Source organism: Canis lupus, chromosome 37 (assembly GCF_003254725.2).
Source record: "Canis lupus dingo isolate Sandy chromosome 37, ASM325472v2, whole genome shotgun sequence".
NCBI classification, from domain to species: Eukaryota; Metazoa; Chordata; class Mammalia; order Carnivora; family Canidae; genus Canis; species Canis lupus.
In genome coordinates, this window is record NC_064279.1 from 26396131 (window position 1) to 26409489 (window position 13359).

Sequence of the window (13359 nt, forward strand, 5' to 3'; positions counted from 1 at the left end):
TCAGACCCTATCGTGTCACATGGAAGGAAGTGAGTGGGACTAGGGTGGTAGGACCCGATGCTGTTCTCAAAAATCTTTACCATCCTCTAGATTGATCTCAGGTTGCCGCCAGGGGGCACAGTGCAGGAATGACAAGCCTGGATTCCACGGGGGGGGGGGGGGGGGGGGGGGGGGGGGGGTGGGGGTGGGGGGGGGGGGAGTAAAGGCTTCTGGATGGGTCCTGACAGCCACACTGTCCCCTCATGATTGGCTGGATGGACAGTGAAGTCCCTCTGGTACTCTGGCTTCATTCAGGGACACCTCACAAAACTCGTTCCCTTTAACTGACAGTGTCCAGGGAAGGGCATGTTGTCCAACTGTCTGGGGACTGACCCAGAGGGTAAAGCTGCTCCAGTGGGGAGCTGAATCTCTTGCCAGCCTGGGCCCTTGTCTGGGACTACCAGGAGTGGGATGGTTACCCCCTGCCCTGGGAGGGGATGGGGCCGCATCCAGCTGCCCAGCTGTCCAGGTGCTGACATGAAGTGCACCCCAGAGCTGCTCAGGTTTCCCCCTCGGGCCTGCCCCAGCAGCTGAGCCAGCATCCCAAACATCCTCAGGCTAAATAAGGAGCCCCGGCTTGGGTCAGGGGGTGGGGCTGGGGTCCCTGGGGGGCTTGGGGCAACCACGCCAAACAAGGCAAGGAGAAGAGCGATGTATAAAACCAGGGCCCTGGGCTGAGCACCTGCCCGTGCTCCTACTGTGCCTTCCTGAAGGGCTCTGTTCCACCTGCTACCCAGCTAGTCCACCCAAGTCCGGAAGTCCACCCGCCCGCGGTGAGTCCCTATTCGCAGACATTCCCATTCCCCGGGATGCTCTGAATTGACAGGGGAAAGGCTGAATGTCAAAGTCTCTGAGTCAGCCTAGACCCCATGTCTGTTTTGCACTCCCCAGATGTCCAAGGCAGCTCCCGCCAAAAAACCAGCGGCTTCGGCCCCGCCTCGGGGATGTACCCTGGATATCAACGACCCCCAGGTCCAGAAAGCGGCCATTCGCATCCAGGCCTCTTACCGGGGCCACAGGTGAGGGGGCCTGGGACGGTCAGGAGGAGGGGAGCTGGAGCTGCAGAAAGCCAGTGCTGCGTGAGGGTGGGTGGGCGCTGGGCAGTGTTAGCCACCCGCTGGGGTCACTGGACTCAGGAGAGCTCCGGGAGCAGGTGCAGAAAGGCGGCCGACAAGAGTAAATCCTCTCTTCAGGGTAACAATTCAAGAGCAGGCCCCTCCCGCCCCACCCCCACATTTTTTTAAAAGATTTTATTTATTCATAGAGACACAGAGAGAGAGAGAGAGACAGAGACAGAGACAGAGGCAGAGATACAGGCAGAGGGAGAAGCAGGCTCCATGCGGGGACTCGATCCCAGGTCCCCAGGATCACGCCCTGGACTGCAGGCGGCGCTAGACCGCGGCGCCACTGGGGCTGCCCCCCACCCCCACATTTAAAGTTCTAGTGGGCGGCGGGGGGTCCCGGGCCCTGACCGCGCGCTCGCTCTCGGATAGGTCCCGGAAGGAGCTGCGCGAGAAGGGGCCGCCACGCGTGCTGGAGCCGCTCAAGGACGTGGTGCTGATCGAGGGCAGCGCGGCCAAGCTCACCTGCCGCATTTCGGCTTTCCCCGACCCGTTCATCCGCTGGAGCAAAGACGGCAAGGAGCTGCGCGACGGGCCCAAGTATCGCTACGTCTTCGAGGACCCCGACGTGGTGGCCCTGGTGGTGCGCGACGGCGAGCTGGCCGACCTGGGCCAGTACAGCATCAACGTCACCAACCCCTTCGGCCAGTGCTCGGACTCGGCGCGCATCCTCGTGGAAGGTACGCGCGCCCCCGCGGCGGCGCCACCCCGCGGAGCGCCCCGCCCCCCCCCTCCGCCTCCCCGCGCCGCGCGCGCTCCCCGCTGGGCCTGGCCAAGTCCCGGAGGCGCCGGGGGCACGGGCTGGGGCCCGGCCTGGCTAGCCCTCCCCGCCTCAGCACCCCGTCCCCCCCGGACCCGGACTGCAAGTCCCGCTGTGGGCTCCGACCACCCCGACTCCCCCGCCGCAAGGAGGGCGCAGGTCTCCGGGCTCCGACCCAGGGGCTGCGCACTGCCCGGAGCTGACTCCGGGGCCCCGAGAGGTGTACCCCGCTCCCGGGCTTGCGCTCATCCCACCGTGGGAAGGAGCAGGGCTGCCACGAGTCCGATTTAACCGCGCAGGAAATGAAACCCCAGAGGGGCCAGACATGCCCAGTGTCACACTGCGAGCTTAGAGCCATCTCCTATTTAGGGCCGGGTGTTATCCGGGGAAACAGGCCGCTGCCCCGCCTCACCCCTAAGGACCCTCGCCGGGTCGCACGCCCTTTCCCTTCTTCCAGTCCCTGCGAAGATTCAAAAGGGACCGGATAACACTAAGGCGCGCAAAGGCGCCACGGTGACGCTGACCGCGGAGATCATGGGCGAGCCTGCGCCGGACGTCGGCTGGACCAAGGACGGGGAGGACATCGAGGAGGATGACAGGCGAGGGCGGGGACCTGCCCTGGGGCGCAACGGGGCCCCGGAGCCTCGCGGGCCGGGCCGGGCCGGGGGCGGGGAGGGCGAGGCAGGCCCGGAGCTGGCTGACCGGCCGGGCCCGGGGGGCCGGGAACCTGACCGCGGCCCGCCCTCCGCACCCCCCCTCTTCCCGCCAGGGTGTTCTTCGAGATCGGCAGCACCACCACGACGCTGACCATTCGCCGGGCCACGCCCGAGGACAGCGGCAAGTACGAGGTGTACGTGGAGAACAGCCTGGGCATGGACCAGAGCTTTGCTCGCGTGGACGTGGCCTGAAAGGAACGCTCGGACCTCTCGCCCCGGCTCCCAGCCCCGGGGTGGGTGGCACCCACGACCCTCCTCCGTCTTGCTTAATAAAGCTGCTCTCTCTGACCCTCCGCCTGTCTGGTCTTTGGGGCGCCGCTTCCTCCGCGCTGCGCTCGCACCCACGCTTCCTCCTGATGCACACACCAAGGTCGCGGAGCCTTAAGGCAGGAACGTCTGGAGAGGGCCTGGCCCAGTGCTTGAGCGCACAGACTGTAAACCTGAGCTAAGCTCGCGCCGTCCGGGCTCCTTCACTCCCCGCGGGACAGGCGCGGGGAGCTTACGACTCCGCCTTCTCCTTCTCCGCGTACCTCAAGCCCCACCCACTCGCGGCGGTTCGCGCCCTCGCCACGCCCATCCCGAGGCTGGCCACACCCCCTCTCGTCTCGAGGCCCGCCTCTCCCTGTGACCCTGATCCTACTCTCGGACTCCTGGGCCCAGTTTAGACAGTTCAGGGTCCGATTCGTAGCTCCAAGCCTGTGCCTCTTAGGCCCCACCCCTTTCTCGTTAGCCCCGCCCCTAGATCCCTTGGCCACGCCCCTGTCCTCCCATAAGTCCCGCCTCCCTCCTCTCGTGTAGTTCGGAACGGCTACGGGAAACTACAGGATCGTCAGAACTACCATTCCCGGCATACTCCGCGGGGCAGTTCTCGCGAGTCGCGAGAAGACACGTGCGCGGAAGGAGCAAGCGGGCTGCAGAGCTGGCATACAGGGTGCTAGTGGTAAAGGGTGCTGCGGAGGGGCGGCCCGAGGGGTGAGGGCAGGGCCCGGCGGCCCCGCCGGCCTTCCGAGGTCCCTCGTGTTCGTGCCGCCGCCCCTGGCTCCGCGAGTCTAAGGGTTATGAGGCCGAGTCAGTTGTGCCCCCGAATCCAGGTTCAGCGCCCATTGGCCGGTAGCGGGCGGGGAGGCGGATCCCGTGTCTGCGCTGCCGAGGGAACCCCTTGACTCAGGGTCGGTCGCCTCGAGGTCGGTTGTAGGAGTCGAGCATAGGCAGGGGTTTTGCTCGGACTTGGGATTCATCGATGCCGATCGGCGTGAACTTCATTGCTTGGGATTCACTCCCCGGATTGCAGTTAAATAGCTGGGGCTCCCCCAGGATCCGAGACTCGGCAGTCAGGGCCCACTGTTGGGATTCAGGGCTCAGCGTCTATAGCGTAACAGTTGGGAGTCAGGGAGTTTGGGGTTTTTTTTGAAGTTGGGGACCTACAAGATCTATTGCTGAGTTTCCGAGTTTGCTGAATTTGTTTATGGCCAGAGGGAAGTCTGTTGGGTCAAATTGTGTGAGGTGCGAATCTCAGGAACTAGGAGAAACAACCACTGTGGGGTTTTAAGGCCAGTTGGAATCTGGGTTGGGATTTGAGATGTATGGGATCTGGGAGGCGGTGTGTCCGAGGAGGGACTATATCGAATTTGGGATTTACATCCTGTGAGAGGGCTAAGTGTTGCCCTCTAAGGGTTTGGGGTTTGCTTGGGATGCGAGTGGGGTTCTCGGGCTGGGCTGTGGGATCTGAGCCTGATTTCTCTGTTGGGATTTGAGGTTTAGGTAGCAATTGCCATCATGCTCAAAGCTGTGATCCTGATTGGAGGCCCTCAAAAGGGTGAGGAGCCCCGGGAAAGGGGTAGGGGGGAGGTGGGGTGGGGGGGTTGGAGGCAGAGGGAGGTGGAAAGCTGCAACGTGCTTCTCTCTCCTGTCTCAGGGACTCGCTTCAGGCCTTTGTCTTTTGAGGTGCCCAAACCCCTGTTTCCAGTGGCGGGGGTCCCTATGATCCAGCACCACATTGAGGCCTGTGCCCAGGTAACCCCACAGGCTCCCCGCTCCCACCTCCCGTCCCGCTGTCTCCTTCATGCTGTATTTCCCCCCCTTCCAACCGTGCCCTGTTCGCACCAGGCATAACTCCAGGGATTACCATTTATAAATGACAGTGTGAATGGTGTCCGCCGGAGTTGTGCAGTGCAGCTGCCCTGCTGTCTTCGCTAATCTGGTCTCTCATCTGGCCTCTTCTTCTTCATATTTCACTCCTATTTTTAAAGCACGGACTGTGAGATCAGGCAGGAATCCTAGAGACCATTTAAAGCTGTAGCCTGAGGAACCTGAAATGATAGCAAAGCACGAACTCAGACCTTTGCTCTCGCTCTCGGTGGAGCTAATTTCTTTATTGCTTTTGGCATTGGGACAGGCAAGGTTTTATCTGAGGCCAGTCTCCGCCTCTGCTATAAGGACTTGAGTACATTCCTCACCTTTTCGGAGCCTTGGTTTCCTTACTCATCAAATGGGGGTGATTCATCCTATTTTGTGGGGTGCAGGGCTTAGAGATGATGTTGGTAAAGTGCCTCGTGCAAAGTGGGCACTTGATAAATGGTACCCTTATCTCATGCTGATCTCAAGCGCAGATTGACAGATAATAAATACGGGGCTGGGCGGGGCGGGGGGATGAATGGGAATGAATGGGTTATCCTCGCATGCAGCTTGGTAAGCAGAATCTTTCCTAGGGTCATCCTCAGGTAGAGGGTGGGCTGGGGGGAACCACAAAATCATAAAAGATTGAAAGATTAGGGACAGATTCCTCTCACTTCCTTTTTGTCTGGAGGAAGACACAGGCCAGAGTGCTAACGTGAGTGCCCAGGGGCCCCACAGCTCAGACCAGAACTGTGGTCTCTGGACTAGGGGCCAGTCTAGGGGTTTCCACCAACATTCCTTTCAATCAGAGGCTTTATCCTCCCAACTTCTTCCCTTGTTCTCAGGTCCCTGGGATGCAGGAGATTCTGCTCATTGGCTTCTACCAACCTGATGAAGCCCTTACCCGGTTTCTAGAGGCTGCCCAGCAGGAGTTTAACCTTCCTGTCAGGTGTTTATATGGCGGGTTCGGTGGGTGTGGGACCCCCGAGGCCTCAGAGTTCTCGTGAGGGGGTTGAGTCGGCATTTGGCAGACTGCACCCTTAGACGCTAGGAGGGGTCTTATTCGGGCATCTCTGAATCCCTGAGTATGTTGGCCTCCAGCCAGTGTACTTCTGGGAGCAGGAGGGGTCTGATGCCCAGGCTCATGCTTTCTGCCTCCTCCCATCTCACCCAGCTGGTTCTGGGGTCCCCGGGGGGACAGGTACCTGCAGGAATTTGTGCCCCTGGGCACAGGAGGTGGTCTTTACCATTTCCGAGACCAGATCCTGGCCGGGGGCCCTGAGGCCTTCTTCGTGCTCAATGCTGACGTCTGCTCTGACTTCCCTTTGAGTGCCATGTTGGCTGCCTACAGACGCCAGCCTCACCCTTTCTTGCTGCTTGGCACCACGGTGAGGGGGGCCAGGAGGGCTGGAGGGTGCAAAGGGGGTGATCCAGAGGAGTCCTTGGAATGCAGAGTGTCAGGGAGGCAGGGGCAGCCCAGAGAGTCGGAGTGGGAATGGGCATCAACAGGGAAATGTGCCAGAAATCCCAGCACGTAGCGGAGGTGGCGGCGGAGCCCCTGAGCCCTTTGGCTGCTCGGAAGTAGGGAGGGGGGAGGGCAGCTGTCAGTTCTCCCCCTGCGGAAGGCCTGTCAGTGGCAGAAATACGTGCCAGGTGCTCTAGGGGAGGGAGAGAAAGAAAGAAAACAGACCTTGCTGCCCTAGAGCAGGCAGGTCATTGTTGTGGCGTGTCTGTCTTTCAGGCTAACAGGACACAGTCCCTCAACTACGGCTGCATTGTAGAGAACCCGCAGACGCACGAGGTGAGCGAGGGACCCGGCTGACAGGGGTCTTACTCTGTGTCGTCATGCCCCCGCCCCTCTGCCTCCGGAGAAGGCTGGAGTGCTATTGGTGGGCTCCAGTGCCGTCAGACAGGTGGGGCATAGCCTTGGTTGTTCATCTTCTATCCTTTCTAGAGAGATTGGCAAAGAGCAAAGGGTAACGTTAATCTCCATGGGTGCAGCGCCCCGGAGATGTATGCACAGTGAGTGTGCTGTGGGAATGCAGCAGGAGGCCCACCCCAGCCTTGCCTGGGCGGGGGCGGGGAGAGCGCCCTGGAGGAGGCAAGGCCAGAGCTGAGTTAAATTCCTGTAGATGAAGGACAGGAAGGCGTTGCAGGTAGAGGGAATAGGGTATGCGAAGGCACAGAGGCGGGAAACCATACAGGGCCCTGAGAATTACAGAGGTGGGAGCGTCATCAATAAGGCAGAGGGGTCTCAGTCCTTGTTTGTGAAACTCCCTGCTCCTGAGCCTAATGACTTTCACACAGCCCTTTTATTTGTTCAAGCTTTATTTTTATTTTGTTTTATTTTTTAAAGATTTTATGTATTTATCCATGAGAGACACAGGCAGAGGGAGACACAGGCTGCCCGCTGAGCAGGGAGCCGATGCGGGACTCGATCCCAGGACCCCGGGATTATGACCTGAGCCGAAGGCAGACGCTTAACCGACTGAGCACACAGGGGCCCCCAAAATACACTTAAACAGACACAGACACATAAATATGTGTCATTTTTTTTTTTTTTAAGTTTTATATTAGGCACTAGTTAGATGTGAGAGAGACAGAGCTAAAGAAATGTAATCCCTGCCTCTCAGGAACCCCTGTCAGTGGGAACGACAGTCAAAAATCAACCATTGCAAATGACAGAAGGGTCACGGTGAGGTGTGGCCAGAGCCCAGGGCTACCCAGACCTAGAAGCTCACTGTAGGGCAGGACACGCACAGGCTCATGGAGAAGTGGCGATGTCGACTGGGTTTCGGAGGCCGAGTTTTCCAGATGAATCACTGAGAAAGGGCGTCCTAGGCACAGGCATGCGATGGCAGTGAATAGTGTCCTGGGGGTGCTGGGAGGTGAGGAGGATTAGAAGGGAAAAAACAGGCAGTTGGGACTTACTTGAAGGTGAAGGGCAGTGACTCTGCATTTTAGGAAGACGACAGCCGGGAGTACCTGGCGACCCAGAAGGTCTTAGGGGATGGTGACGGGGGCCCTTCCTCTGCGGGACCTTGCCCTGTCCTCAGGTCCTGCACTACGTGGAGAAACCCAGCACGTTTGTTAGTGACGTCATCAACTGTGGCATCTACCTCTTTTCCCCGGAAGCCCTGAAGCCTCTTCGGGATGTCTTCCAGCGGAACCAGCAGGATGGGCAATTGTGAGGCGGGCCCCAGGGCCCTGTAACCCCAAGTCGTCCCCCCAGTCACAGCAGCCCCGCCCCCAGGCTCCGCAGGCTCCCTCTCCACCTGCTCACCTTCCTCCTCCCTTTGCCTTTCCACTTGTCATCCCCAGCCAAGCCTTCCTGTCCCCTCCCCTTCTAACCTCATTCTGTCCCTCTTCCTTATCTATCCCAGTTCCTCCTCTGTCACTGCCTGCCCACTCCCCTTCTGGTCCATTTCTCTCAAGCCCTGAGTGTCCCGGAGACGTCTTTCAGAACAGACGGCAACACACACACTTGGGCGCACACACGCTCAGGCGCAGAGACCTGCAGAGAGAGAGAGAGAGAGAGAGACACACACACACACACACACACACACACACACACACACACTGTCAGGCTGCGGCTCCCCCCCCCCCCACAGCGCAGCACCCAGAGCCCTGCCGGCCACAGTCCCCCGCCAGGTCCTTCTTGTCAGCTGGGAACCCTGGCCCCACCCCCCCACCCCCTCCCACCCCCACCCCCGCAGGTCCTGGCCTTGGCTCCCGCCTCCCCCCTGGCTCCCCATCTCATGCCCCGCTCACTCCCATCCATCTCTGCTTCTCTCTCCATCTCTCCTGGCCTCTGTCTGTTTCTGCTGAGCTGGCATCTCTACCATCTCTCTCTCTCTCCCTCTCTTTCTGTGACTGTCTCTGCCCTCACCAGCTGTCTTCCTCCGGGGTGAGTGTCTGTGTTTCGTTCCATCCCGTGAGAGGGCGGGTGACCAGAGGTGGGGTTCGGAGGAGTGGATGGGGAGAAAGGATAATGGGCGGGGGTGGGGGAGAAGCTATATCTGGGTGAACTCCCTGGACACGGGGCAGAGATGGGTATGGGTCCATGCCCAGGGATCCCCTGGGATAGCACCCCAGCTCGGGGTGGAAGGGTGACGTGGGTAAGCCCACTGGGGAGAGTTTTCTGGGACATGGGTATCCCTTTGGAGAAGATCTGGCCAGGCCTGGAGAGGGAGGGGGTGGGCTTCCCTCAGATCCCTATCCTTGGGACACCGTGGTGGTGGCCTCCCAGGCGGGCTCAGCTGGGGAAATGATGTCTGCATCTCCTCTCTGCCAGGGAGGACTCTTCAGGCCTGTGGCCAGGGGCGGGCACCATCCGCCTGGAGCAGGATGTGTTCTCAGCCCTGGCCGGGCAGGGCCAGATCTACGTCCACCTCACTGACGGTATCTGGAGCCAGATCAAGTCTGCAGGGTATGCCTCTCTGAGGTGGCTGGGGCACCTGGGAGTTGAGACTTTTGGGGGGTGGGCACTTGCTGGGCCCTGAATCCCCTGCTCCACTTTGTGACCCCACCCCCCCAGCTCAGCGCTTTATGCCTCCCGCCTCTACTTGGGCCAGTACCAGCTCACGCACCCAGAACGCCTGGCCAAGCACACCCCCGGGGGTCCACGAATCCGAGGTATGCCCCCCCACACCCCCTTCCTCATCATTGCCCCCAGCCCCCTCTGAGCCATGACTGCTGACCTCAGATTCAGAGGTGAAGCCCCAACCCTTGCCCCCACTGAACCAGGTATGGTTTGGGGTCATCGCCCCCAGATCTTCTCTTCTGCTTCCAGGAAACGTTTATATCCACCCAACAGCTAAGGTGGCCCCGTCGGCAGTGGTAAGTGGTGGGCCAGGCTGTGGGGACGGGTGGGTTGGTGCCAAGAACTTCTGAGCTCCCAGTGCTGGGCTCTGCTTTGCATTGCCCCTGTGTGGCCCCAAGCAAGTCTCCGCCCCCTTGCCGGTTCTATGGTTCTATGAAGGGGTTTGGGTTTGGATTAGGGTTTCTTCGAGGCCCTGAGGGCTTAGGGTATACGTTTCTCTCTACAGCTGGGCCCCAATGTCTCCATTGGGGAGGGGGTGACCGTGGGTGAGGGTGTGCGGCTCCGCGAGAGCATTGTCCTCCATGGAGCCACGCTGCAGGTAGGAGCTGCACAAGCAGCACGACCACACCCCCCACTCCCTGCTGCTGCCCCTTCTCCTCCCTCTGCTCATACCACTGTGTTTGGTAGGAGCACACGTGCGTTCTACACACCATCGTGGGCTGGGGGAGCACCGTGGGGCGCTGGGCCCGTGTGGAGGGTACCCCCAACGACCCCAATCCCAACGACCCCCGAGCACACATGGACAGTGAGAGCCTCTTCAAGGATGGGAAGCTGCTGCCTGCCATCACCATCCTAGGTACGACTTCCCAGGGAACTGGGACTCTGCAGGTGATGGCCTCGCCCTGTGGGGGTTGCCCGCGCGTGTGCACACGCACACATACCCGAGTGCATGTTTGTTTCTTCCTTCAGCAAACGTGTACAAAGTGCCTGCCGTGTGCCAGGCCGTGTTGTGAGTCACTGGGAGCACGAGGCCAGGGCGCAGATGGGCAGGGAGGGATTCCTGCCCGATGGCAGTGGCCCCAGCTCCTTGCCTCTGGCCTTCCCCTCCCCATGGCCTCCTCCTGGTCCCCACTGCAGGCTGCAGGGTCCGGATCCCAGCTGAGGTGCTCATCCTGAACTCGATTGTTCTGCCCCACAAGGAGCTGAGCCGCAGCTTCACCAACCAGATCATCCTCTGAGGGGGGCTGCCAGGAGGCCCCCACCCCCCAACTCCCAGCTCCCAGCCGCTCCCCTTGAGGCTGCCGCCTGCTTGGCCGGCCTCCATCCGAGAGGACCAGAGGAGAGGAAGCCGGGCAGGATCGCCACAGGCCAGGAGCGCCCTGGGTGGCCGGAGGACTCCTGGCCTCTTCACCCTCTAATAAACCCCGGTGAACCTTGGAGCCAGCGCGGACTCCGGCTTGTGCCTGGGCTGGGGGTGAGGGTGGAAGGGGGGCAGCTGAGTCAGGCCCCCCCACATTAGCATTTAAATTGGAGTCGTTGCTGCGGGCTCATGAATAATGAATCTGGAGCCCTGGTGAATCTCCCCCTCCCACTGCCTTTAGCCTCTCGCGCCGCTCTGCTTGGGAGGAAGGCCCCCGAGGCTCCCGGCTCCCGGCTCCCGGCTCCCAGCTCCCAGCCTGTCTGGCCCCTGCCTTCACCCCTGCCCCTGCGCGGCCGGCTTGCCCGCCTTCCTGTTCCTCTTCACTGGGCCTGGCTCGGGCTCCGAGTGTAAGGATCCTGAAAGGAAGGGTGAAGGATTCCGGTCGGGCCACGGGGTGCTGGCGGTGGGCTCGGCTGAGCGCCACAGGCCTGCTGTTGGATCACCCAGTGGTTGCTTTCCTCAGTTCCTGCCCAGCCCGGCCCCAGCCTGTTTTCCGCTTTGCCAGCTCCATCTGCTCCTAGCCTGGCTTTTGGCGGGGTGGGGGTTCTCCCTGCCTGAGGCCTGGTGGGTGTCTGTCTCCTACTCCCCTGGCCGGTGGGGCAGACCTAATCTGGTACCGGACCCTCCCAGAACGCAGTGTTGGGGGGGCCCTTGTGCTGGCCACCTCCCACCGCCCTGGCTCTGCCCTTTGGGAGGTCTCAGTCTTCTCCACATTCCTGGAGCCCCAGAGAAACCCAACCATCTATCATGTTTGCCCATGACCCCCATGTGCCCCCTCTGGGTGCCCCCCTTTCCCCAGCTGTGGGTGCGGAGCTTGGTTGCCAGATGAGCTGGTAATGATCGTAATCTGCTAATTGAGAGGAATCTAATTACCCAAAGAGAATGGGGGGGTAGGGTGTGGGTGGGAGGGAGGAGGGGGTCCTGGCAGCAGGCTGGGGTGGCAGGCGGCAGGGTGCAGGGACCTTGTTGTCAGCACCAGGGTCTGGGACAGAGCCCAGGATTTCATAGCCTCGAAGCTGGGCAGTTAGGAGGAGGTGCTTTCTCAGGAAAGGAGTATGGGCTGAGGGGTATGTGGGGGATTGGGCTGCTGTGACCTCCCAGCCCCGTGTGAGAGCCTGCGGGAAAGGAGCTGGGTTTTAGCCGTCATGGCCCGCAACCTGCCTTGACTCACTCAGCCTCTTTCCCACCTCCTGTCCCTGCCTCCAGCCCAGGCCTTCCATTATCTGCCTGGGGTTCGGAGGGGGCAGCAGATGCCTACTCTGGGCCTGGGGTCAACTCCCTAAGGAAGAAGCCGGGAGAGGGATGGGCTCCGGGGCCAGGGACTGGGTCCCTTCTCTGCCCTCCCCCCAATCCTGACCCTTCTGTTCCAAGTGGTTGGCAGAGGCCATGGCAGCTCCATCATAAATATGATAATTTAATTATTTTCTCAGCAAAACACCGTGAAATCCAATAAGTCTGTGTCAGGCCCTGGCCCCCGGGACCCCCCTCCTAGGCCCAGTGGGGGTGGGGAGAGGCCCTGGAAGGGGAAAGGGTCAGCATTTGAAGTGGGGGTTGGTTAGTGTAGCTGAGATCTTTGTAACATGCCCCTTCCCACCAGGCTGATGGAGCCCTGCTGTGTGTTCAAGCGAGGGTGGGGGTCTCAGAAGGGGCTGTAACACCCTCCACCCCTCTCCAGCCCCAGGAAGGACCTAGGCCCCATCCACCTCTCAGGGCACAGCTCAGGGCCCAGGATTTGGGGGCCCCCTTCTCTGCCACCTCTAGGTGCTCATCGGCCCTGTAGGGGTAAGAGGGTGCTGGCCCCCAAAGGGTTTGAGGAGGGAGAAGGAAAGGAACAGGGTGGGAAATGGGGGATGAGCGGGGGAAGGGATGCGGGGGAGGGGTGCGCTCCTGCCATTAGTGCTTTTTTAGGTTTCCAGAAAAAGATTATTCTGTAAAATCAGCGAGGGGGAGCAAGCTGGGGGCTGGGGAGGGGGGGCAGGTCCCTGGCACCGAGCTGGATGGGGCGACGGGAGGAGGGCTTGGGACGGGGACTGAGCTTGGAGAGAAATTTGGATGGGCTTCAGGAGCCAGCGAGGGGGAGAGGCCGAGCCAAGAACACAGCCTGGGGGGGAGGCTGGCGGGACCGGGTGGGGGCGGGGCCGTCCTCGCCCTCCCGTGCCCCCGGCGGGGCTGACCGGCCCCCCCTCGTCTCTGCCCCTCCCCCCGGCGCTTAGCAGCCATTATCGGGGGAGCAGATTGCAGCCCCCTCCCCCTCCCCGGGAAGCAGGCACAGCTGGGGCCCCGCCACATCTGCCGCATCAGCACGGAGCACAGCTGGGTGTGCCCAGAGCCGCGCGCCCCAAAACACAAAGGGGAGGGCGGGGGCCGAGGAGAGCCCAGACCCCGGAGACAGACACACTGACACCTCTGCCAACAGACACACGCTCCTCGAGGCGCCGCTACACCCACCGCCACGCACGCGCTGCCTCGGTGCCGACGGGAGAACCGACAAACACGCAATTACTCGGCCCCGCCCGCCGCCCCCGCTCGCTCCCCGCCCCTCCTCCTCCTCCCCTCCGCTGCCTCGGCCCCCCCCCGGCTCCGGTGGAGGGAGCAGGGCCCCCCAGCGCCGCACACCTTCCGGGGCAGGTGGCGCAGGTGGCGAG

The 13359-nt window shown here is 61.4% G+C and overlaps 2 protein-coding genes across 20 annotated transcripts; both read left to right on the forward strand.

Moving 5' to 3' along the window:
* The first annotated feature begins 664 nt into the window (after positions 1-664).
* SPEGNB (SPEG neighbor) lies at positions 665-2929 on the forward strand. Its single transcript, XM_025442277.3, has 5 exons — positions 665-812; positions 931-1058; positions 1533-1840; positions 2378-2519; positions 2690-2929. The coding sequence occupies exons 2-5, from the start codon at positions 931-933 to the stop codon at positions 2826-2828; spliced, it is 717 nt and encodes a 238-aa protein (XP_025298062.1). The 5' UTR covers positions 665-812; the 3' UTR covers positions 2829-2929.
* A 550-nt stretch (positions 2930-3479) lies between these two features.
* GMPPA (GDP-mannose pyrophosphorylase A) lies at positions 3480-10733 on the forward strand. Of its 19 annotated transcripts, XM_025441755.3 has the most exons (15): positions 3506-3727; positions 4398-4452; positions 4552-4649; positions 5597-5700; positions 5953-6139; positions 6493-6552; positions 7808-7938; positions 8644-8658; positions 9046-9180; positions 9289-9386; positions 9544-9590; positions 9800-9892; positions 9982-10150; positions 10264-10303; positions 10432-10733. In XM_025441755.3, the coding sequence occupies exons 1-15, from the start codon at positions 3695-3697 to the stop codon at positions 10454-10456; spliced, it is 1290 nt and encodes a 429-aa protein (XP_025297540.2). In that variant the 5' UTR covers positions 3506-3694; the 3' UTR covers positions 10457-10733. The 19 variants fall into 19 exon arrangements, with proteins under 19 accessions (XP_025297547.1, XP_048962507.1, XP_025297540.2 ...); XM_025441762.3 differs by lacking the exon at positions 10264-10303 and having other exon boundaries at positions 3480-3576; positions 4392-4452; XM_025441756.3 differs by lacking the exon at positions 10264-10303 and having other exon boundaries at positions 3508-4139; positions 4392-4452.
* Positions 10734-13359: the final 2626 nt, after the last annotated feature.